Genomic DNA, 25,407 nt, shown 5'->3' with positions numbered 1-25,407 from the left:
AATAAATATTAATAAATAAAATTAAAATAAATTAATATTTTTTTTATTATTATTTTAAAAGATCTTTAAATTATAGTAGACTTTAAGATAAGGAAATAGTAATTTAAAGGGCATTATAAAGGCCTTAAATTCCTTAAATCTTATTAATTTTTAAAGAAAATCTATAATAAAGTTAAGATTTTTACTATTATTATTATTAAAGAATTTTACTTACTTTTTAATAAAAAACTTTAAAAACCTAACTAACTTAAAGGCATTCTTTATAAATTAAAAGTTTATATTAAGGTCTTTAGCTATAATAAGGTAATAAAAATACCTAACTTTAAGAAGATAGACTATATTATTAACTTAATTAAAGGGAAAGAATCTCTATATAGCTTTATTTATTCCCTTTTATAGATAAAACTTAAGGAACTTTAAGATTATATTTAAAAGAACTTAAAAACTAAATAAATTTACCTATTTAAGAGCTTAATTAGATTTTCTATTTTTTTTATCTTTAAGAAAAATAGAGATTTTTACCTTTATATAGATTATTATAGCTTAAATGCTATTACTATTAAAAATTATTACTTTTTACTTTTAATTTTAAAGATTATAAATTAAATCTAAAAGATAAAATATTTCTTTAAAATTAATATTAAAGATATATACTATTAAATTTATATTTAAAAAGGGAATAAATAGAAGATTGCCTTTTAAACCTATTATAGTTACTTTAAGTATATAGTAATACTATTTAGATTAATTAATATACTTACTATATTTTAATATTATATCTATTAGGCCCTTTAAGGTTTTATAAATATAATTTATATTATCTATTTAAATAATATCTTAATATTCTTAAAGATAAAAGAAAAATATATTAAATATCTTAAATAAATCTTAAAATAAATAAAGGATACTAAATTATATATAAAACCCTTAAAGTGTTTCTTTTATTAAAATAAAGTAAAGTTTTTTTATTTTATTTTAATTATTAAAGGTATTAAGATAGACTTAATAAGAATTTATACTATTTTTAAATAGCCTAAACTTACTACTTATAGAAAAATCTAAATATTTTTAGGATTTTATAACTTCTATAGGCAGTTTATCTATAAATACTTTAAGGTTATTATTCCTTTTATAGCTTTTATAAAAAGAAATTAAAATAAAAAGAAACTAAAGAGTATAAGGTTAAATAATTAAAAAAGATAGTTATTTTAAGCCTTTATTATTAAGTTTAAAAAAGCCTTAATTTTATAGTATTTTAATCCTAAAAGATATATTTATATTAAGATAGATATATTAAATTATATTATAGTAAAAATCCTTTTTTAATTAAATAATAAAAAGAAATACTATTTAATTACTTTATAATTATAAAAATTTAATAACCTTAAAAGAAAATATAATACCTTTAATTAAGAGATAATAGTAATTATAGAGTTATTTAAATACTAATAGTATTACCTTAAAGGCTCTTTAAAATAAATAAAAGTCTTAAGTAATTATTAAAATCTTTAATTATTTATAAAAAATACTAAATTAAATAAAAAATAAATATAATAATATTTATATTTAATAACCTATAACTTTATAATTAAATATAAAAAGGAATTTATAAATTCTATTAATATCTTTTTAAGATCTCTAAAAATTAAAATAAAAAAATACTAAAAGCTAAACTTAATTAAATCCTTAAAGAATAAAATAGCTAAAATATAAATAATAATAAAAGGTTAAAAGTTAAAAAAAAGATTAAATAAAAGGCTTATAAAAGAAATAAATCTATTTTAAACCTTAAATAAGTTAGAAATAAATAAGATATCTTTAAGTATTAAAGATAATCTAGCTTTATTACTAAATAATATAAATATTATAAGCTAAAAACCTAATTTAAATATATAATCTTAAAAGATATTAAAATTATTTATAGTAATTCTTAATAAAATAATAAATTAATCTTTATATTAAAAAAAACCCTTAAAAGATAATATATTAAAGCCTTTAATTAAAATAATTAAATTAATATAATTAAAAAATAAAATAATATTTAGCTAAAAGAATAAAATATTTAAAATAAATTATAAAGAAAAATCCTAAAAGTAAAAAGTAAAAAATAATCTCTTTTATTTTAAAAATAGGCTTTATATATTATTAAAACCTAACTTTAAAAAGGAAATATTAAAATTATACTATAATAACCTTTTAATAAGGCATTTTAATATTAAAAAAACCTAAAAACTAATTTAAAAAAAACTTTATTAAAAAGGCCTAAAAATTAATATAAAATAGTATATATTTATATATTATATTTATTAAGAAATAGTATTTAAGAGATATTAACCTTATAAAAAGCTTAAAAGTCTATTAATTTTATTATATTTCTTTAAGGAGGTTTTAATAGATTTTATTATAAAATTACTATTAATACTTTTTAAAGGTTAATAAATTAATATAATTTTAATAATAATTAATAGATTTATAAAATTTATATAATTTTTATTTATTTTTATTAAAATTATTATATTTAAATTAGCTAAACTTTTCTATAAAGAGATTAAATTATAATTTAAAGCCTTAAAATATATTATCTTTAATAAAGGCTTTATATTTATAAATATATTTTAATTAAAATTATATTATTATTTAAGAATTTAATAAAGACTATTAATAACTTTTTATCTTTAAATTAATAAATAAATAAAAAGGATAAATTAAATTCTTAAATATTATTTATATTATTTTATTAAAGATAATTAAAATATTTAATTAAAATTCCTATAAATAGCCTAATTTACTTATAATTTAAGGATTAATATTATAATAAATATAACCCTAAATAAAGCCTTTATAGATTTTAACTTAAAATTTTATATTACTACTAAAAATATTAACTTAAAAGAAGAAATCCTAAAAGTTAAATATAAAATCTAAAAGCTATAAGAATTATAGAATAAGCTTATAATATATTAATAAAATATAACTAAAAGGCAGGCTAAATACTTTAACTTAAAGTATTAAGAAATAAACTTTAAATAAAAATAATTAATTATACTTTTAATTAAGAACATAAAGCTTAAAAAAAAAAAAAAGGCTAATTTTAAGATTTATTAGCCTATTTAGGATTATTAAACATATTAAACTATAAATATATTATCTAATCTTATTAAATTAATATATAAGAATATATAATATCTTTTATATAAGCCTCCTTAAAGTATATTAAGTATATAATTAAAAGGATAATAATTCCCTATTAATATTAAACGTTAAAAAAGAGAATAATTAATAGGAAATTAAATAAATTAAAGATAAAAAAGAAATATGTAAAGAATTATATTACTTTATAAAATAAAAAAAATAGCTAATTAAATATAATTAATAGGTTATTATTATAAATATAAAGAATACCCTATAAGTTATTATTACCTAAAAAAAGTCTTAAATAAAGTAAAAAGGCAAAAAATTAAAGTTATAAGTAAAAATAACTTTAAAAAAGAGAAAATATTTAAAAAAAAAAAGCTATAATTAAAGCTAAAAAATTTAAGCTATAAAAATACTATTAAGAAAAATAAATAACTATAAACTATAAATAAATCTCCTTTTATTTTAACTTAAAACTATTAAATAAGACTATAATAATTATAATATTAAAAAGCTATTCTTTAAGTTAATTTATTTTCTTTTATAGTATAAGCTTTATATAAATTATTAAAATATTTAGGTAGTATATTTTAGGAGCTAAATTTATTAAAAAGAGGTTAATTATATTTCTAAAGGGTTAAAAAAGGGTATATAATTATTATAGTAAAAGGTTAAGAACTCTTTATAGGTAAGGTAAATTTAAATATAATAAAAGATTATATAAAAAAAGAATAGTAAAAAAAAGGTAAAGTTATAGCCTTTATCTTAATAGAGATTAAAAAAGTAAATATAATAAATACTTAAAAATATTAATAAAAATTTAAACTTAATATAAAGCTAAAAATAAAGATTTAGGTAATAATATTAAAGTTATTATAAAGGTTATTAATAAGACCTAAATATATAAGATAAAAAAAGTATTAATAATAGCCTATTAAACTATATATTTCTTATTATTTTTCTTTAAGTATAAAACCTATAAATCCTTAAATATAGCCTAAACCTCTTTATTAATATTACTTTAGAGAGATAGATATATTTTAATATAGATATAGTAATAAGTTATAATAGCTTAAATATATAAAAGGATAGCTTTTTATATTATAACTTTATTAATTAATATAATAAAAGAGATAAGAAAAAGAACTTATAGGTAGTTTCTTAATATTAATAAAGTAAAAGTTAGTAATATAAATAATCTTTAAGTATAGAAAGGCTTTTAATAACTAATAAAAGATATAAATAAGTTCTATATAGGTATTATAATAAAAGTTAAAATAGTTTTTTTTATTTATAAAAAAGATAGCCTTATAGATAAAGTTAAAGATATAATAAATATTTACTTAATCTCCTTTAATTATAGCTATAAGATTATAAAGAAGTTAGTTAAATTAGAAATAAAAGATAATAAAAAAGAAATATATAAGTAATAATTATATTTATATTTATTATACTTTTTATAGTATAAGGCATTAAGGTTAATAAAGATATATTTAATATTATAAAAATAATATAAATCCTATATAACCTTAAGGTCTATAAAAGTAGCTATTAATTAATTATAGTATTTATAAATATAATAAATATATATATTTTTAGATATAGTAAAGCTAAGGGGATAATAGAAGACCTATAACTTAAAACTAAAGGCTATAGAGAATAGAAAATAGATATACTTACTATTAAATATTATAATAAGAAATATAAAGAAATTAAAGTAAAATTAAAAAATAAAAGATTAATTAAAAATTAAAATAAAAGAGATATAGGCTATAAATAAAAAGTAAGGATAAAAGGTATATAAGCTAATAAGGCTATATAAAATAAAAAAAATAAAAAAAAAAAAGCTTAAATTAAAAAGAAAATTAAATACTTATAGATAAGGCAGAAATAAAAGCCTATAAAAGCCTAAAGAATTAAAGGTATAGCCTATAATTTATAGGCTTAATATATATATATTTTTAAAGGCATTTTAATAAAACTATAAAAAATAGTTTAATAGTTTATATAGAAAAAATACTATAAATATAACCTTTTATTATTATAATATCTAACTTTACTATAAAAAGCTAATAAAAGGTAACTATAAAATAAAAAGATATTAATAACTTTATAACTCTATTATAATTATATCTAGCTAAAGATAGCTACTTAAAAAAAGAAAGATAATTATAATAATACTTTAGTAATAAAGCTAACTGGCCTTTTATTATATAATCTTAAGACCCCTTTAAGTCTATTATAAAAACCCTTTAGATAGAAATCCTACTTTTTTAAGCTTTAGTTAATATAATACTATTATGCCTATCTAGCTATTATTTATTTACTATAATAGTTAAACCCTAATTAAATAAGAGATTAAGTATAAATGTATAAGTATATTTTTTAACTTAACTTTCTCTTTATTAATTATAGTTATTAATATTAATTATAGCTATTAATATAATACCTACTATATAAAATAGCCTATAGCTATATAATTAAGCCTACTATATAACTAGCTATAACCTTAATATAGCTATTAGGCCTGCCTAATAGAGAGTTAATAAAAAAGAATTAAAAGAGATTTATATAATAGTAATTACTATTAAAAAAAACTTTTTATTAAGGTATTAATTTAACTTTATTAAAATAGCTATCTTTAATTATAATTTAATTAGGTTAATTTATTATATAGGCTATTTTAGCTTAATTAATTTAATTTAAGTTAATTATAAGCTATTAAGTCTAAAGGACCTAAAAAGGATTTTAGGAAAAGGTTATTTCCTTAAATTAAATTAAGCTATATTCCTTATTGCCTTTATAGGCTTAAATATATATAAAGAGTGGCTTTTTAATATAGCTAAAAGGGTTATTATAGTAAAAAAGGTACTACTTTTAATATAAAGATAAATATAAAGTAATAGCAGGGTTTAAAGGTTTAAAGGAATTAAGTTAACTTTTATATAAGTTAATTAGTAAAAGTTAAATTAACCTCTATTAATTAAATATATATACCTAGGTATATAACTAATTAACCTTATATCTAAGAGTAAATAAAGTAATATTAGTAAAGAAGTAGTAGGCTAAACTTAGGTAATTAAAGGTATATTTTAAAAATTCCTTTTTTAATTTTTAAGAGGATTTTTAATAGTCTTTTTAATTTATTATTTTAATTCTTTTATTTATTATTTAAAAATAAGCTTTTCTTTTAATTATTTAATTTAAACCTTAAAGGCAGTAATATAAGTTAATAATATAACTTATTTAATAAAATAAATTATTATTTAAAATAATTCTCTTTAATTAATTAAAGTAAAATTATTAATAATTCTTAAAATTATTATTAATAATTTATTTAAATTTAAGTTAATTATTATAATTCTTTAGGAATTAATTATTATATTTAAGTAATTTAAGTAAAAACTTTAAAATTATTATAATAAATTAATAATAGTTAAATAGATATAATAGTATTATATTAACTAAAGCTTAAAGAGAGAAGATTCTTTAAAAAGGGGTTTTTTAAGGAGATTCTATAGGGTCTTAAAATTATATAACCTAAAGACTAGGCTAACTATATAACCTAGAGACCAGGCTAACTATCTATATTAAAATGCCATTACAGAAACGTTATTCCCTTTAATTAAATTAAGTAGCCTTCTTTACTGCCTTTATAGGCTTAAATATATATAAAAAGTGGCTTTTTAATATAGCTTAAAGGGTTATTATAGTAAAAAGAGTATTACTTTTAATATAAAGATAGTATATCTATATATAAAGTTTTAAAATAAATATAAGGTAATAGTAGGGTTAAACTAAAGGTTTAAAGAAATTAAGTTAGTTTTATTTATATAAATTAGTTAATAAAAGCTAAATTAATATCTATTAATTAATTATATATATTAAGGTATATAACTAATTAACTTTATATTTAAGAGCTATAAATAAAGTAATATTAATAAAAAAGCAGTAAGTTAAACTAAAGGAAATTAAATTATAAAATAGTATAATTTAAAGAATATAAATTAAAAGAAAATATAGATAATTAATACTTAAGATATTAAGGTATATAATTAATTAACTTTATATTTAAAAGCTATAAATAAAGTAATATTAATAAAGAAATAATAAATTAAATTAAAGAAAAGCTTAATAGCTTTATAAGGTTAATAGTAATAATAGTAATAAATATTTAAAATTTATTTGATTATAAAATAATATATTATTTTAATAAATACTTTTTTTATTATTATTAAAATTAAAGTTTAAAGTTTATATAATAATTATATATTTAAATATACTTTTTTAAGTATTAATAACTTAAAAATAATATTAATAAGCTTATTAACTTTTAATTATAGTTTTACTATATTTAAAACCTTTAATATATCTCCTTTAGGGACTATAATAAAAGGACAGGCTCTCCTCTTAAGGTTCTTAATACTAACCTTTTAATATTACAATCTGGCTTAAAAATTATATATTATAGAGGTTTGTCTTAAAAGTCTTTACTTTATAATTATAGGGCATTTAGAGCAGCTCTTTAAATAAATTACTGGCTCTCCTTACTGTAGCTTTATTGTAATTAATAACTATTATTTTAATAAAGGTACTTAAGGTATTTTATTAAAAGTAGGGCTTATAACTACAGTTATTTTGAGCTATTACAGGGAAGCCTCCCTATATCTCTCTTATCACTTATACTTTCTTATACCTAACAGGGATTAGCAATTGTGGCGTAAGTCATTTTGGGCAAAGACTTTTGAGATCGACCTCCATAGTCTATACCGAGTTCTTCCAGCCATCACACAACCACCCAGTCTTTATTAAGTTCTTTCATTATTTCACGTCTTATAGTAAGATCCATTACGGTATGTTGGCCAGATTAGAGACAATCCAATAGACTCTCGGTTATATTTATTGTCAAACTTTAGTAGATAGAAAAGCCATTTGTTTGTGTTTCGTTGACTTTCGGTCTAGAGGTCGTGAGTGTAAGTCTGATCGTTCCTGGTAGTAACTTCTACTTCCAAGTGGCCAGCGGCAGCCCCTTCTCCGACTATCTATAGTCTGGTGAATGTCTCAATCGAGTCACTTTATATGTGAACCATCAGTTTTATCTCACATTTCTTCTCATATCCACTGGTGTTGTTGGTCTTTCGTCCACGCTCCCCATGACAATCCCAACGATCGGGAAGAAAGAACTTCACCTGTAAGTCGGACTTCTCAAAACGAGCTTTTATTCAGGCAGAATTCAATCATAAATGTAACACTAACACGGAATTTGCAGCAGTTGAGTCTTCGATACGCAATGGGGCACTATTGCAGTATAACTCGTCAAGTACGAACACTCCCAAGTCATGTCGAACCCTTCTACGCCAGCTACATTGGTGACGTGAGTGTAATGAGACACTATACTCTGAGAGCCATTCATTTCTGTAACTCTCACGAATGGTGTCACAGTCCAACGTTGCAACAATATTTCTATAAGCTCAGGATGTCCATTCACGTCTTTAAAGACTTATATTCAGTCTGGCTTCTTCATCCTTCATCCGCCGTATGAGGATATGTGCTACTTCTTTACATACCATCAGGCTTTTCTCGAGAGTTCAGTACGACTTTCAATTCAAACTGGGCACTGGGCTGCATAAGGCCTCCAGGGACCATGATTGTACTGATCTGAACTTGAGAAGCTTACCCTGCGGTGCTCACCCTTGGCCGTTAGCCGGACCCAAGACATAAAGACATTCAAGCACCTCGCAGTTTCAGGTGGACAAACCATCAGTATGATTGTGCCCTCTTGGTAGAATACAGGTGAAGCTCTTCTTTTGTTCTCGCATCCCGCAACGCGCTCCATGATTCGCAGGTTTCGCTGTCGCCCTGGGTACAGCGTTGCATATTCGCCCTCACTTAGGCCATAGCGAAACATACATACCTCTATTTCACTGCATCTTATCTGGCTTTTTTATATTAACACGTAAATGCTTCGCTACAATGGTGAAGCAGTTGTCGACATGCTGTTTGATTGGATCCCAATGATGAATCAAGTTTGGGTGGTAATGCTCTGTACGTGACATTCCGCTATACGCTAAATTATCCATTCCGTTCAATACTAAGTCATGTAAGTTGGAAGTTGGAAGTTTTCATATGGACATAGACAAATTCTTGCTTTCCAACATCCATTCTGTATTAACCAACTCAGCATACATCTCGTTCTGTGCATTACCTGTAAGACTCTAGTCAATCATATAATCCCATGCCATCTCGAATGAGCGGATTCATCGGGTGCTTGTCTTCGCTCTCACTGTAGTCTATAGCTGCTGGATTCGAGATTCCATCAACTTGGTCAAGTCTATGGCCTTCATCTAATGCCAAATAGACACGATACCCAGCTCTACTGATATTTTACCGGATACACCAAAGCAACTAAGAAGAGTACACATCTTGGCTTCAAGTACTAAATACCAGTGCCAATGCTCTTACCATAATGCATACAGTCAGCTATTGCTGGAGTGTATAAGTCACATCTTTGAATGAAGGTACTGCGAGTGTGGCTCAACATGAGATATGTGGCGCGGCTATTTCCCCAGTTTCAGCTCGCAGCTACCTCGTTCTGGCAGCTTAAGAGCAACCAATAAGAGGTCGCATAAATCTAATTCATATGTTGGTCCATGTTCCTCAATTATTGTTATACTAGGCTGGCTCGGACACCATTTGAATAACTTACACTGAAACCCGTAGTAATGATTTTTGAACTGACTGAAGGAGTGCTAGTTTCTCACTCGCTTTCGTTATTTTGACCTGTTTTTTAAATTTAATGCCACATACATAATAGCCGAGCTTGATATCTAGTTCTGATTGTCTCACCAGTTGCTAGTACTTTCCCATTATACATACATCAAAACAGGAACCTGTATGGGTCAAGATCTAGCATCCAATTTGGGTTGATCTAGCGTACAACTGATCCTATAGTGATAATTGACACCCTGAAGCCCTGATAAGGCCGCCCGACTGGTTCAAGAAGCCTCTATCGAACCACTAATGCACTGAATCGACTTTGTCTCGAAGTACAGGGTAAGCCAAGTTGATCGGCTATTCATCGGAACGAGGCAACAAGGCACCAAATATTTGCCGTCATTGTCGACATTCTTCGTAGTAGCCCAACCTCGACCGAGTCGGCTAGCATAACAACAAAACCCTCGAGCGAACGCCAGACGGCAGATATCCCCGCGAAAACCGACCAATTGCCCGATAGCGAGGAGCCTTTCTCGACTGGGCCCGGTCACGCGTACTCTCACTAACTCACAAACCATGTCGACGCGACGAGCTGCCTTGTCAGTAACCTTTACCTCCTCCCGAACCGCCGGCCCAGCGATTGTTGATTCATCGAGCTGCGTGCGCTGACTGCCGTCGTATCCAGATCCCTCTACCGCCGCTCATTGAAGCTGGCGCTAGATTGGGCCGTCCATCGACACCTGTGGCGTGGCCAGGCTATGTATATTCGCTCACTATTCGAAGCCAACCGCAATGTCACCGATCCCCGGCATCAAAGGGTTTGTCACCAATTTGTGACTGAAAGATGATGTCGGCGCTGACTCCGATGTACAGGCTCTATTGACCGAGACCGAGAAGCTGCTAGAGAGCTGGAAGCACCCCGACCCTTATACTCCCCCGACAGCCCCCGGAGGTACATCTCTCCAGCATATGGCAAGAGTCGTCAGGTGCAGAATGCTAATGATACCGCCACAGGTTCCAAGTACGAGCGAAACCTCCCGTCGCCTGTTCTCGACCGTGAGTACCTATCCGATGGCTCCTAGCCATCAATAATCCAGAAACTGATATGTGAATAGCTCCCCCACACTCTGTCAACCGACACTAAAAATATGACTGGATTATTTGGGCTGTACGAGAGGATATATGTACATAGAAGAGGATACAGATGGGCTTGCGGAGAGGGCTGTAGCATGAATCAAATGAGTTTGGTCATTCAAGTACCGTATCAGTGCGGACGAGGTTGATATTTATCCACAAGAATCAGCACTTACCGATACTCTACGAGGGCCAGGAACCTTGTCGACAGTGCATGCTAGAAAGCTAGTCGCTGCAAGCAAATGGCTATGTTTGGAAGCGATAGTTGAATGCGGATTGCAACGTCATCTCAATTACAAACAGCCGATTTGCCTAGATCAGGATATCGAGAAGCTGCAGATACGATAGCGTCAAGTGGCGAATACGTTCACAGCAGGGCCAAGAGACGGTGATGTAGATCTTTGAAGTATTCTTATTTCATGACCATAGCCGTGGGGGATTATTGTACAACCCTAACGCGCGAATAAACTGATGAAAAACAACCGTATGAACCCTTGAACCGTGACCCCTTTGTCATGACAACCCAAACAACCAGCCATCGCATGGAAAAACAAGAACCAAATGAACCATTTACAGCTCCTGGCTAGCGTTCTTGCCAGTCTTACCCGTCTTCTTGGGCAGAAGGTCTGGAGAGATGTCAGTGATGATACGAAGTGATGAAGAATGCAGGACGTACTCTGGTGGATGTTGGGAAGGACGCCACCCTGGGCAATGGTGACGTGACCCAGAAGCTTGTTCAACTCCTCATCGTTTCGGATGGCCAGCTGGAGATGACGGGGGATGATACGGGTCTTCTTGTTGTCACGGGCAGCGTTACCAGCCAACTCAAGGATTTCGGCAGCGAGGTACTCGAGAACGGCAGCGAGATAGACGGGAGCACCAGCACCAACACGCTGAGCATAGTTGCCCTTTCGGAGAAGACGGTGGACACGACCAACAGGGAACGCGAGACCAGCCTTGGAAGATCGCCTGAAGAGTGATGTTAGCTTGAGATCAAGTAAAACGAAAGGCGCGTCAAAGTGAGCGAAGAGGGGAGACTTACGATTGCGCGTTCTTGGAACCAGAGGCCTTGCCGCCAGACTTTCCGCCGCCAGTCATTTTGAAGGTTGGGTGGTTTGGGGTGGTGGATTAAAAAGAAGTGATTGAGGAGTCTGAAAGACTTTGTTGAGATGGATGGAAGAGTCGAAGAGAATGGTTGTGATGACAATTGGTTGATGAGAAGTGGAAGAGATAACGTTGGCGGGGGACGTAGAGGTTAAGTACTTTTCGCGCGTCGGGAGCTCTGATCCCAGATCACTCACTTGCAGCTGGCAACGCGATTGGGGCCTAGCCGCATTTGGCGAAATTGGGAAACCAAGCTCCTCGACGCATTAAAAAATAAAATCGGGCACCCCTGGCACGCCAGTAACACTTGTTACTGGCCAGTGGTCCATGGCCCACTAAACTGGCCCCCGGCGAAATAATAAAACCGATTTCCTATGTTATGCCCTCCAACCAAGATCACTTGCGCGTTATTCTGCTTTCTCCTCTCACCTTGCCCGCACCACAAGAATTTTTCGTCCTCCATTTTCATTTTTCCTCCTGGCTACATTTTTTGCTATACACGGGGCGATTTGATGATTGGAGGACACTCATTCACAATCACTCAAAGTCACTACAGTTTTCCGATACCTATGGTCTCCCATGTTTGTCAACTTTTGCCAGGTCCAGCTCATCTCGTTTGAACTGGTCTGGCCCGGTTGCTCTGTTGTTGCTCGGTCGCGCTCTCGTTGCGTGATTTTTTGGACTTGGTTCCTCCACCTGGTCCGTTTGAAGTTGTCATTCCAAGTTGGTCTGATCTTTGACCTTTTTTCTTTGACCCATTCTGGTCTGAAATTCTTTGGATTTTTTGAGGTTTGATCCATCTTGGTCATACCATGACTTTTTTCATGTCTTTTTTGTACTTTGATTTGACCCATATACACCTACACAACTTCTTTTTTCCTTTTTTTCGTACTTGGAGATAGATTTAAGCCTCAATTTGACTCTATGAACCCCAGATTCAAGTGCTGTGACGTATATTGCATGTATGAACGGTCCACAAATCAAAATCCCCCGGCTCTTTGATGTCAGATCTCTTCGAGATCCGTCAGGAACCAGTCACGACGGAGCCAGCAGCCCTATAGATCTCCGTCTCGGGACTCAAACGGATGCAGATGTGGAGTGAAGCCGGGACGGCATCCCCAGGAGTCACGACGACTGACACCGAATGGCGATGGATTGCCGCCGTGACGGGCCACAGTCCCGAGCCTTCCTGAACGGACGCGTTGATGAGAAAGACGGACGCGTAGGCAGGGATGCTGAACGGATCTGGGCGTATTCGGGGACCTGGATCGGTATACAGCTCAATTTACATATAGATTTTACGCTCATTACGGGTCTTTTAAGGCTGTCACGTCAAAAAAAAAAAAAAAATACAAGCATATTTTAGGGTCATCATGACAACTTTGAACTGATCTACGAGATGGACATGATGGATGAAAGTAACATGTTTTGAATGAAAGTACCTATATTATGAGTAGAAGTGATATGTAAAAGGAAAGAAGTCAAAGAGCAGGAGAAGAATGACCCGGGCTGAGACGCGGGAACTGGGAGGTGATGAAAGAGGACGAGGGAAGCAAAGAGACCACGACGCGAAAATGAGAATGGAAATGGAAATGGACGCTCCCATCAAACGATGACGGAAAGGATGTGCTGTGGGGGGGCCGACCTTGTAGCTTACCGCGCGATTCTGAGTGCGAAGAGCCAATCAAAAAAAAGAACCGTCACCCAATTTTTATTTCACCAGCAGCAACAGAAAAGAGGGGCTGGCCTGGCAGGTCCCCTCACAAGATCACCTCCACCAGCCGCTAAGCAGGCCCGCGCAATTGAAGCAAGCACGCGTGCGCACGCCCCCCAGGCAATCAGTAACCCGCTAACACCGACAACGCGCCAGCTACAAAAACCCAACCCACTCCCCGATCTTCCCTTCTCGCCATCAACTTCCCATCTACAACAGCATCTTCTCGCCTCACAACAACTTACTCAACGCACGAGTTCTTACTCAACCGACACAGCCAACCCACACACTTTTTCAACCCTCTTTTTCATCTTTCGAAATGGCTCCCAAGGCTGCTGACAAGAAGCCCGCCTCCAAGGCTCCCGCTACTGCCTCCAAGGCTCCTGAGAAGAAGGATGCCGGCAAGAAGACTGCCGCCTCTGGTGACAAGAAGAAGCGCTCCAAGACCCGCAAGGAGACTTACTCTTCTTACATCTACAAGGGTGAGTTCCAATTCCAATCTTAATCGCGCCTTGTCGCGCCCTGTTTTGGTAACGCGTTTACTGACTTGCATCTCCCAGTCCTGAAGCAGGTCCACCCTGACACTGGTATCTCCAACCGTGCCATGTCCATCCTGAACTCTTTTGTCAATGGTATGTGGCTTCATTTAGTTATAGTCTAACTTGATCTGACTCTTGATCCAGACATCTTCGAGCGCGTCGCTTCTGAGGCTTCCAAGCTTGCCGCCTACAACAAGAAGTCCACCATCTCTTCCCGAGAGATCCAGACCTCTGTCCGTCTGATCCTCCCCGGTGAACTTGCCAAGCACGCCGTCTCTGAGGGTACCAAGGCTGTCACCAAGTACTCTTCCTCGACGAAATAAGTGCTTTGATGGCTTGATTTGTTTTGGGCATTTGGTTTTTCACGCGTGGCATCAGGGTGTCATGAGTCTGAGGTTTCACGGGGATCCAGCCCTGTTTTAGGGGCCTCATAATGCGTTACGGATGGTTTTGTTTTATTTCCTGGGGGCAATGTCTTCACACACGGGCAACGGGGTTCGCGGTTGTACAATAAACATCGAGAATAGGGTCTCGATCAAATGAATTCGTGCACATAAGCTTTGTGTCCCATCCTTGTGTCACATGTGTCTTGCCTGATGCCATTAGTTTCTAATCTCTACAGTTTATTGCATTCCTCCAACTCCTTGAAGTGCCATGTTAAACATTTGACTAACTTCTATCCCAGTCCAGCTTTTGAGCGCTTCATTGTATGAGTAACAGGTTGCATGATGCCCTTATTGTTGGAGGCCCCGAGCGCTGTTCCCATGCTCCAGCCCATCTTCTCCAGCATTGCCCTTCCACGATTCTCGATGCCTAATTCTGGCGCTGAAGCACCAACCACCTCGCCATCTTGATATGTAGCGGCCGCGACGGAAGTGCCACCACGAGCAGGCGGCAAGCGATTCCCTTTCTTGCCCTTCTTATCCGACCGAGGAAGATACTTGCGATTGACGCGCTTGAGAGCTTGATCGAATGTTGCTGGGACGTAAGGAGGCGTACGCTTAGTTCGATGAAGTGTCGGTCTTCGTTGGTCGCCTTTTCCAATTGACTTGGACTTGAGCTTGAATTTACTCGCCAGTTCGTGGATCATCTTGCGCGCATTATTATCCATAGGGGGGAAATTAAGTCTGTGCCTAGTCAGTTAAAATTCATAAGTAACTTGATGATAACTCACTGTTCGTCAGAACCCATCAGGAATGTTTGTAGCTCATCTGCGACTTGGTCCATGTTCATTCCATCTGGATATTTGACCCGCAGATCGTCAGGGTCTTTTTTGCCTAGCATGCCGAGGGCACGCATCTCCTCTCGCTGTTTCTTTCGTTCGGATTTCTTAAGACGATCGCTCTTCCAGCTGGCTTGGAGAGATGCTTCCAGTTCGGAATCGGACATGTTGAAGCTGATCTGAGCTCGAGCGCCTTTGCCTTTGCGCCGACGCAGGCTGGGGCGATCCCAATCCATCAAATCAAAATCATTGCCAAATTCTTGGTGCTGTTTCGTCCTCTTGCCAGTGTCGTCGGAGTCGGAGTCAGAGTCGCTCGAAGAGTCTCCGAAATGTACATCCTCCATGCCCAGATCTTGACCGAGGTGCTGACCAGCTATCAGTCGTGCGAGTGTCTCATCATCGATCTCGCTAGGGACCTCATCTCCATTAGTCGCCTCAGCATCGTCCGTATGATCATCCGTGTCATCTCCTGCAGCGTTGGCTGACTCGGATACGCCACTATCGTCCGAGTGTCTTCCACCTTCGAGCAGTTCCTTGAAGTAATCATCAACTTCAGTATTCTCCTTGAGGTTGGCGATGTAATCGGCAAGGATGGCATCCTCCTCGTCGTCCAGTTTAGTTTTGGCGTTGCGTTTCTCACGCTTCTTCTGTTTTTTCTCTATCTTAGTTAGGTATTTACTGCGGATTGGTTCCGTTTGCAGTTCCGGTGCTGGTGTTTGTTGTGAATGGGCCGGCTCAGTGATGATGGCCTGCTCAACGACACGGATTTCAGTTTGCATCTGCATCATGTCGATATCAGGCACAGATTGAACGTTTCTCTGCGCACCTCGACCCTTGAAGAGAAGCACTTCCTCGCTCGAGGTGCTGCTACTCGAGGATGGTCTATCCGGTATCTCCACTGGGGGAAGGTCCTTCTTCTTTTGGACCTGGTCTCCTGTGAGATCAAAGAAGAATGGTACTTCCTGTGGTATGCTTTCTTCGGGTGCAGTCTCAGCTTGGATGGCTTCCTCGAGGTCGTCAGGGCCTATGAACTCAACCTCGTCGGTCGATTCTTCGAAGCTCTGTTCGTCGGCCTGGTTATCTTTCTTGTCGCCTGGGTCAACAATCGCATCCAAGAACTTTAGAGGTTCGGTGGGCCCAGCGCTAACGAAAGTAACTGGCCGCAGTCGTAGGCTGGAATTCCCCCACGTGGAATGGTCATGTTGCGACGTCTGGCGAGCTTCGTCGGCAAGCGTGAATCCAGCTGTAATATATCAGGTCAGCGTCCAAGCACTTGAACCTGTGCACACTTCGCGTCAGGGTTATCCATACCAATTTCTTCTCTAGTAGAATTGACTCGGGGTGGCGTTGATGAATAGCTCCCACCTCCACGAGAAGCTCCCCTGCCTCCTCGTCCTCCTCTGGCGTTCCTTGCGCCACGGAAAGCGGGAGCTCCCCTCTTGTTTTTTGCCATGGCAAGATCAGGGAGAGATGGTCTTCATGGTGAGAGTAGTCCAATATGGCAGTTCAATTAAGATTTATAGCGGTTGTGCACCATAAAAACAGTGCTGTGTTTTGGAGAGAGAAAGGTGTTGGAGATCTTCGTCGATGGCAAAGAAAACGAGTCACCCCGCGGTGGACTCTGCGTTGCAGCTGGTCTATCGATTGGCTCGGAAAATAAAGTGGGGCCAAGTGTCCTAAATAAGTGTCATTGAAAGACGCCGTGATGCAGGTTGCGAGCGGGAGGCGGTATTGATTGGTGGGTCCGCTTGAGCCTTTGCGGGAAAGCTCACAGGCACCTCAGGCATGAGGCAGGCAGTCGCGGTACGTACCGTTGAATTTAACAGTCATCCATTTTTAGGTATAGGGTGGGAACATGAAGCAATATCGAGAACTGAGCATCTATAAGTTTCAACCGAAAGTAGTAGTAAAGTAAACTCTTAAGGTATGTAAACATAATTTTACTTATACCTTAGGTGTCAGACTTTGTATCTTGTGCATATTGAGGCGCTTGTATGTTGAATAATGTCATCATCGTGTTTTACCCAATATTTCATTAAAACCATGATATTAATAGTGGTATCACGAGGGGAATTCCCAGTAAGATACAAGCACAAACCCACTATGATGAGAAGGGATGAGGGTATGGAAAAACGCGTGGATATACGCGTAAACAGAGTATATAAATACAGAAGCACAAAAAATCCCAGCATTTCCATTAACCATAGACTATGTGAACTCAACTCGAGCAATTCAACAGATGTCGAGTCTGGCGTCGAGACGTGTCACGAATGGCCCGTGCACTAGATCACATATCGCGTGCGTTAGTACCAGTACCTACAGCCAGTACCAGCTCCACTGGAACCGAAGTCCACCTCAGGCGCTTCGTGCGAGTCACAAGCTACTGGGTTGTCTCCCCCCCGCCGCCCGCCGGCCCCAGCTGACTCTCCACTTCCAGGCTAAGGCCAAGGCTCACCCATAGCCAGGACCCCATCTGGTGCCTCACCTGAAGCTTTATGTTGCCTCCTTGTTGAGGCACTCATCTTACATTTTTTATTGTATGTCGTTCTCAAGCTCCTCAGGTTCTACAACGAACAAGCAAACAAATGAAAGCTTGAGATCCATGTCTATCAACATGGAGAACGCCATGGCCAATGTCGACCTAGGACGTTATCGACGGATCGTACAGATGTTCTGGGATCCAGAACCCACCAACGATGTTGCCCACGATCACCCAGTATGGTGTCTTGGACGCTCCTACAAGCTAAGCGATAAGAAAAACACAAAGTCCGATGAACAAAATCCCCAGACGCCGCCCCCAGCACCCAAGTCGGACACCGAAGATCAGGATACGACTCGATCGCCCAACATACCGACGAATGCCCCAGAAACCCCACCGGAATCAATATCGAGCAGTTTCTCATCGTCACTGGCATATGACGACCAGTCGAATGACGGCGGATGGCCATCTGGCTTCATAACCGATTTTGAATCAAGGATATGGATGACTTACAGATCCGAGTTCGAACCCATTCCTCGTTCCACGAATCCCGAAGCCACATCTTCACTGTCACTATCTATGAGACTCAAGAGCCAACTAGGGGACCAGAGCCCATTCTCATCAGACAGCGGGTGGGGATGCATGATTCGATCTGGTCAAAGTTTACTTGCAAACACCATCGCACTCGTTCGCCTGGGGAGAGGTAAGTCAAAGCGACCACCACACTAGACTATCACATGCCTAACATCGTACAGACTGGCGTCAGGGACAATCATTAGAAGAAGAATGTCGAATCCTCAAAGATTTTGCCGACGATCCAAGAGCTCCATACTCAATCCACAGTTTCGTCCGACACGGTGCCAGCGCGTGTGGCAAGTATCCAGGTGAATGGTTTGGTCCATCAGCAACAGCCCGCTGTATCCAGTACGTTCAAGTTCTCACCACTCTCACACGCGATATTCGTACTAACACACAACTTGAAGAGCATTGGCGAACTCACATGAGCCCTCAATCAGGGTATACTCCACTGGCGATGGGCCTGATGTCTACGAAGATGACTTTATGAAAATCGCGAAGCCAAGCGGCGAAGCTTTTCACCCCACGCTTGTATTGATAGGAACTCGGCTGGGACTAGATAAGATAACTCCCGTCTATTGGGAGGCTTTGATTGCAGCTCTTCAGATGCCGCAATCTGTCGGTATCGCAGGGTGAGTACTACACGATACTCTTTGCATATCTATAGTACTAACCATGCGCAGAGGCCGTCCATCCTCATCCCATTACTTCATCGGCTCGCAAGGTTCCTTCCTATTCTACCTTGATCCTCATCATACAAGGCCCGCACTCCCATACCACGAGAACCCGATGGACTACACCCGCGAAGAGATAGAATCGTGTCATACTGCTCGACTGCGCCGCATCCATGTTCGCGAAATGGATCCCAGTATGCTGATAGGTTTTCTGATTCGGAGCGAGGAGGACTGGAAGGACTGGAAGCGTAGTGTTAAGCACGTCCAAGGCAAGTCGATTATCCATGTGGCGCAGCAAAACGCCGTCCACGGAGGCTCAAGCGAGGGCCGCGAAGGCGCAATTGACGAAGTTGAGACGCTAAGTGACGATGATACGGATACCATTCAGGAGGCCTAGATTGGTTGTTGGGCCCGGCGTAGGTTTGTTTATGATTTTGGCTGTAATTTCCTGCAACCCATCATGATTGGCAGGAGGGCTAGGCGTTACGTGGGGATAGACATTGAAATCGATTCGAACGACCCTCTTATCACGATTTTTGTCGTTTTAAGCTGCGTGATGCAACGCGTTCTTCATGCGCTGCCCGTCATTTGATATGACTTGCCGAATGGTGATGTGGTTGAATGCAATATGCATATCGGACGTGTAGGATCCTCGATCACCTTTTCTTCTTCTTGCCGCCACCAGTCACTGATTTCAGCTCTGCATGTCCTTCCTCTCGAATATGGACGAACAGCCTGGTTCTAGAAGCGAAAGTCTCCCCACAAACTCCGCACTGTGGCTATGAACTGTTGTCAGCTTAACACAAAGATGATTGTTAATCAACATACTTCTTCTTTCTGCGACTGTGCAGCCGCAGCTTTCTTGGCGCGCTTGGCCTTGGCCTTGCCGACCTTCTTGCCCTGCGCAGGCTCACCAACCGACAGATCCTGCACTGATACTGATAGTTCGTCGTCTTCATTAGTAACATCGCTAGTAGTTTTGAGTTTGCTGGCTGAAGCTATTCTCTCCTCGACAATGTCCCTGGGCGCGTAGTCGGTGTCGTCTGACGCGTCTGCAGACTCGGCAGGTGTCGCGGCAAGGGACGATTCCGCTGGAGAAGGTGATACAATTCCACCTTGAGTCGATCCAAGCGACTCCTCTTTCACATCATCTTTCTGCGCTGCAGCATCTGTTTGCTTGTTCGCATTTGTCTCATATGGTGATGATACCCCATCGAGCTCCAGCTCAGCACCTTCGCGCTTCATCTGTCGACGCATTTGTTGAACAGCCTTGATGTGCTTCTTACTCTTCTCGTGTGCTTCAAGCTGCTTCTCGCTTTTGAACGACTTGTCGCATATGACACACTCCAGAATCTCAACCTCTGATTCCTCTTCAGATTCTGAAAACCCCCCTTCTGCTCCATTGTCGTCGGATCGAGCCTGGGCCCATTCGGGAACCTCGAATGATGCCATGCGTTCCTGGTTCGCAGCACGCGACCGAGCGGCCTGGGCCGCAGCAGCATTTCGCAGGGAAGCCTGGCGCTCGTCTTGGGTCTGCGAATTGGGTAGGTATCTGGGGTCTCGTTTGCGCACGAAGCCGACGAGGAAGTTGACAGCATCATTGAACTCGCGAATGGCGTCCTCCCGCATCTTCTTATTTTCCTTTTCCATCAAACGGCGGACACGACGGTCGGGGGCATCGGAAAGTCGATATTTATCCTTCCACGCGAACGACTTGACGGTTGTGAAGCCAGTCCATGCGGTGTAAAATGGTTTCACAACATCCTCATAGTCATCGTCAGAGGATCCAAAAGTTGTGTAATTCCGGACATTGAGGTCGTCGTGGTCAGCAGCAGCTTCCTCTTCCATGGCCAAGTGTTCAAAGGTTTCCCTGCAGATTCCATAAAAACCTGTTGGTTCGTCATCGAAGGGTACCGCAGCGTTGAACTTGCGGATCAGGCCCATGATCTCCTCAGCGGATGTGAGTCGCACATTGCGGAACGTAGTAGATTGTCCATCATCGTCGCCGTCTCTTCCACTGAGGATGGCATCGCGGTGCGAATCGTACCAAGCTCTCTCTTGGGGGTCAGACAGGATCTCGTAAGCAGTTTGAACTTCGGCAAAGCGGCGTGTGGCGGTTTCAACATCATTGATGTTGCGATCAGGATGAAGCTCGAGTGCTTTTCTGCGGTAAGCTCGCTTGATCCTAGTCAAACAAAGGTCAGTAGGAAGACAACATAGAGGGGCATATTCGGATAGAGTTACTCGTCGTCTGTAGCAGAACGCTCAACACTGAGCAGTTCGTAGTAACAGGTTTTTGCGACGGGAGCTGGGCCACCAGCATTGGAGGTTTCTGAGGATTGTTGGGCTCCCATGATTACTATTTGAATGAGCAACACAGGGCCAGTGAGGAGTTTCGGTCGAATCTGCTGTTTCCGGAAAATAGACAATAAGAAAGGCAGTGCTTTATATATGATATATTTGAGGTCTTGACTTGGAGCTTTGTTGAAGGAGGGGCATCGCGGGGCAAAATCAACGATAGACGATTTAACCAGACCAAATAAAATAATTAAATTTGCTTTCTCCCCGCAGGATGTATCCCCGCTATTTCCGGTTTCCAGAAAAGATCCGTGAGAAGCGTGAAAGCTCATTGGTTACTCGCCATGCATCTCACTTTGTACGCCGGATGATTCACAAAGAGTCATACTGCTGGAGTTGTTCATTATGGAAAAAGAGTCTCATTCTTAATGGGTATAGTATGGCCGCTCTTTTGATTGGCATCATTTCTTGCAATCACGCTCCCTTTCGACACGAGCTAGCTACTCTAGGTACCAAATCTTGGATACTCGTTATGTACTTGACAATCAGGTATCATACTACCCCTGGTTTATTCATGACTACCTAACAATCAACTAGTCCTTCATTTTGCACTTACGCCATTGTGAGATAACCTTCGTACGGTGAATGAATCAGGTTAATGCCGGTGTAAATTACAAGAGCTCATCTGAGCTTTCAGGATCAACGGATTTATACCATTTGCACCTCAGAGATCACTGTTGGTGGTTCCTCAAGGAAATGACCTAGATAGAAACCTTGGGCCTACCAATGGTAAAGCCTTGATGGCACACGAGGCTGAAGAGAATGGACTAGTTATACGGTGATCGATGGGCTAACAGAGCACAGACGCGGTTCGTCTGAAATTTGTCTGGCCTTGACGTCGATAGTCCAGTTATTGTATGGACATGGCAATTTACCTTATTGCATCTTGGCTGTTGGCATCATGACTTGCCGACCAGATTGCATTGCCGTACTGTACAGGATGTGATGATTTTTTTCTTATTTTTTATATAATTTTTTTAATTTTTTTTTAGCAGTCATCTGACCATTTTTCTATCCATGGCACCACTGATGAACCAATCACTAACGTCGATAATGCAAAACTCGATCGGGGGGAATGCGAAAATATCTGCTGGTCTAGGCCTGCCTGCCTGCCTGTGTAGACTGGCTTGGAAGAGTCTCGAGTCTCGGTCTCGGTCAGCGAAAATGGTCGAATGATGCAGTTGGTCTGATTCATGAAAGGTAGGTACCTAGGTATGTATGTATCATTCAGCTTAAACGCCTCTACCGTTGCCGGCAAGAGATTGCCGAGAGCCCACTCCAGGCTCATCCCTACCCGTTTCTTCCCTTTTCTAAAGCAAACGGAGGACATACCATTCAGAGGGAAAAAGACCATGAGTGACCCGAAATCCGTACCAATATTTACGTGGGCGAGTCTGCATCGAGTTAGGTCTCTCCCTCCTCCCATTCTCTTTTGATACATACAATATCGATCTTTTCCACGCACGAGGTCATTCATTCATTCATTAATTACCTACCTACCTAGTACTAAGTTAACCACCTTATTAATGGCACTCACTCACCTCTTCCTCTCCTCCTCTTTGATGCGGCGTATTTCCCTGACTTGATTTTTGACCCTTCCCCTGTTTTTGTCTTGCGATCCGAGTCCTTCAACCTTAAGCGTCGCTTGTTCTGCTCTTGTTCCTTCGTCTTTCCCCGTCTTTTTTTTCCACCAGCTGCCTTATACTGCAAGTGGTCGCGTGCCTCTCTTATGTGAAAACTCCTGACACTGGATTTCTTTGCTGCTACACCAATTTGGCAATCATGAAATTCGGTCACGATTTCAAAGAGACTCTACGAGCTCAAGGTTCGTCTAGTCCACATGTTTTCGTCCATATTCGGGTGGTTTTATATTCAATATACTATCACTTCTGCGCATCCTACATACTGTACCTACTTAGCGTCTAACCAAGCCTCACAGACTTCCCTGCTCACTGGGTAGATCATGCTATTCCCTATAGCCAGCTCAAGAAATGTCTCAAGAAAGTTGCGCGGGAGCTACATGAGCTTGGGCTCGATCCTGAGACGTTGCGCGAGCTCCTCAATCCCGATGAAACGTCTCCTGTGGCCTTGAAGTATAAACTCAACGGTATGACCTGACCCCAACGTTTTCAACGGTTTTCTCCTCCGCCCAAGACTGACTGACTGACTGACTGACTTTTCACAGGCGGTGCCGACTCTCACCTCCGCCCAAAACTCACCGTACAGGTTCATCTTCAGGACGGTGTCCCCGTCGATGCCTCGCTTGCGCCCAATACGCGCGACTTTCTCAACAAGATCGCAATCAACCTCCCCCAGAACCAACCGGCGCAAGTCGAGTCTGCCACTAAATCGCTAGAACCGGACTCTGTGAAGGATGCCGCAAAAACCGAAACCGTTGTCGAGTCCACATCTGCACCCTCCGCCGAAACGGTTGATGCGCTCGTTGGCGAAGTCAACGACAAGCTTGCCATTGCTGTCGCCGACGAAAAGACTGTCAAAATTACCGAAAAGCCAGCCAGCAACTCCGAGCAAACAGAACCCATCGCTGAGCCTACAGACAATGGCTCGACCGAAGTCTCGGCGACCTCACCTGCTACTGGTGCGACCGAAGGAACGTACGAAATCATCGAGGTTCCCCTGACTTTCGACGCCGAATTCTTCGAGATGCTTCAGAGCGATGTCAACAACCTTGATGCTCTGCAAACGGAGGAAGAGAAAACCATGACCTCGGAAATCGTAGCGCTTGGGAAAGAAGTTGAACAGGTCGTAAAGCCGAAGCGATTCTCAAAGACAGATCTTGCGCGATGGCGACAAATCTTCGAGCTGTATTTGGATGCTGAGATCTTCTTCGCTACCCACGAACAAGACCATGGAGAACGCTCAAGTCAAGTCGCTCTGAGGCAGCTGCAATGGTTCCAGGACCAGGTCGCTAAGCAGAATCTCGTCAAAGATTTCAAGCTTCCCGAGAGCACGGCAGCTTTCCACCGCTTCATTAACTTGAATGCGTCCCTCCTAAAGAACATGCAGTTCCAGGAGCTTAACAAGACTGCCGTTGCCAAAATTCTTAAGAGTAAGTTGAATATGCCAAGTGCTTGTTAAACCCGAGATACTGACGTTGACAAAGAATTCGACAAACGAACAGCGCTCGGAGTTGCTAGAAAGTTTCCTACCATTGTTCACTCTGACAAGCTCTTGGCGGGCACCATTGCACGAGATGTCTGCGCACAAATGTCGCAAGAGCTCGTATCCAAGGTCCCCCAGCTCAACGACTATCTTTGCCCAGTCTGTTTCTCGGTAGCTTACTTGCCTGTCCGTCTCGACTGTCAACACGTATTCTGTATCCGTTGTGTCATTAAGATTCAGCGACGAAAGGAGAAGCATTGCCCATTGTGCAGAGCAGACGTGGTCCTCAAGGCTTCTGCGATGAATCTTGACTACGAACTACAAAAGTACATGAAGAAATATTTTGCAAAGGAGGTTAAAGAGAAAGCGCGCGCGAACGAGATTGAGCGTGGTATCGAGGACTACGGGCCTGGTTATGTCCACCAGGAATGCTGCATAATGTGAGCTCGATAGGCTCAGACATGGACGCGACTATTATTATTATCATCATCGTCACGACAAACTTAAGCGACTTGGATTGGCATGGAATTTTGCATCAGAAAGAACCGTAATATTTGTGAGTTCTATCAGTAAAGGGTGCACAGTCTACTAACACCGCTCTTTTAGATTTATGACGGAAAACTGGATCGGTATGG

At 38.3% G+C, this 25,407-nt stretch overlaps 7 protein-coding genes; 4 read left to right on the top strand and 3 right to left on the bottom strand.

The window, feature by feature from the left end:
- Positions 1-10,425: 10,425 nt before the first annotated feature.
- On the top strand, positions 10,426-10,993 carry FFUJ_13658 (related to NADH2 dehydrogenase (ubiquinone) chain CI-B22; the record flags this gene model as incomplete). XM_023576368.1 has 5 exons in its annotated part: positions 10,426-10,448; positions 10,535-10,667; positions 10,723-10,801; positions 10,864-10,905; positions 10,965-10,993. The coding sequence occupies 5 exons, from the start codon at positions 10,426-10,428 to the stop codon at positions 10,991-10,993; spliced, it is 306 nt and encodes a 101-aa protein (XP_023429528.1).
- A 560-nt stretch (positions 10,994-11,553) lies between these two features.
- FFUJ_13657 (H2A histone H2A) lies at positions 11,554-12,081 on the bottom strand (the record flags this gene model as incomplete). XM_023576367.1 has 3 exons in its annotated part: positions 11,554-11,609; positions 11,660-11,952; positions 12,026-12,081. 3 exons carry the CDS (start codon positions 12,079-12,081, stop codon positions 11,554-11,556), a joined length of 405 nt encoding a protein of 134 aa, XP_023429527.1.
- Positions 12,082-14,120: 2,039 nt separating this feature from the next.
- FFUJ_13656 (probable HTB1-histone H2B) lies at positions 14,121-14,663 on the top strand (the record flags this gene model as incomplete). XM_023576366.1 has 3 exons in its annotated part: positions 14,121-14,283; positions 14,362-14,433; positions 14,485-14,663. 3 exons carry the CDS (start codon positions 14,121-14,123, stop codon positions 14,661-14,663), a joined length of 414 nt encoding a protein of 137 aa, XP_023429526.1.
- A 353-nt stretch (positions 14,664-15,016) lies between these two features.
- FFUJ_13655 (uncharacterized protein) lies at positions 15,017-16,871 on the bottom strand (the record flags this gene model as incomplete). XM_023576365.1 has 3 exons in its annotated part: positions 15,017-15,467; positions 15,515-16,805; positions 16,850-16,871. The coding sequence occupies 3 exons, from the start codon at positions 16,869-16,871 to the stop codon at positions 15,017-15,019; spliced, it is 1,764 nt and encodes a 587-aa protein (XP_023429525.1).
- A 1,305-nt stretch (positions 16,872-18,176) lies between these two features.
- FFUJ_13654 (related to ATG4-essential for autophagocytosis) lies at positions 18,177-19,688 on the top strand (the record flags this gene model as incomplete). XM_023576364.1 has 4 exons in its annotated part: positions 18,177-18,744; positions 18,797-18,965; positions 19,025-19,249; positions 19,301-19,688. 4 exons carry the CDS (start codon positions 18,177-18,179, stop codon positions 19,686-19,688), a joined length of 1,350 nt encoding a protein of 449 aa, XP_023429524.1.
- A 259-nt stretch (positions 19,689-19,947) lies between these two features.
- Positions 19,948-21,645, bottom strand: FFUJ_13653 (dnaJ-like protein; the record flags this gene model as incomplete). XM_023576363.1 has 3 exons in its annotated part: positions 19,948-20,070; positions 20,120-21,476; positions 21,536-21,645. The coding sequence occupies 3 exons, from the start codon at positions 21,643-21,645 to the stop codon at positions 19,948-19,950; spliced, it is 1,590 nt and encodes a 529-aa protein (XP_023429523.1).
- A 1,786-nt stretch (positions 21,646-23,431) lies between these two features.
- Positions 23,432-25,216, top strand: FFUJ_13652 (uncharacterized protein; the record flags this gene model as incomplete). XM_023576361.1 has 4 exons in its annotated part: positions 23,432-23,474; positions 23,589-23,756; positions 23,835-24,719; positions 24,774-25,216. 4 exons carry the CDS (start codon positions 23,432-23,434, stop codon positions 25,214-25,216), a joined length of 1,539 nt encoding a protein of 512 aa, XP_023429522.1.
- Between the last annotated feature and the right edge of the window lie 191 nt (positions 25,217-25,407).

The sequence above is a fragment of the Fusarium fujikuroi genome, chromosome FFUJ_chr04 (assembly GCF_900079805.1).
Source record: "Fusarium fujikuroi IMI 58289 draft genome, chromosome FFUJ_chr04".
Classification (NCBI taxonomy): Eukaryota; Fungi; Ascomycota; class Sordariomycetes; order Hypocreales; family Nectriaceae; genus Fusarium; species Fusarium fujikuroi.
Note: the sequence above shows the minus strand (reverse complement) of the source record. Positions and strands in the feature narration are given on the sequence as shown.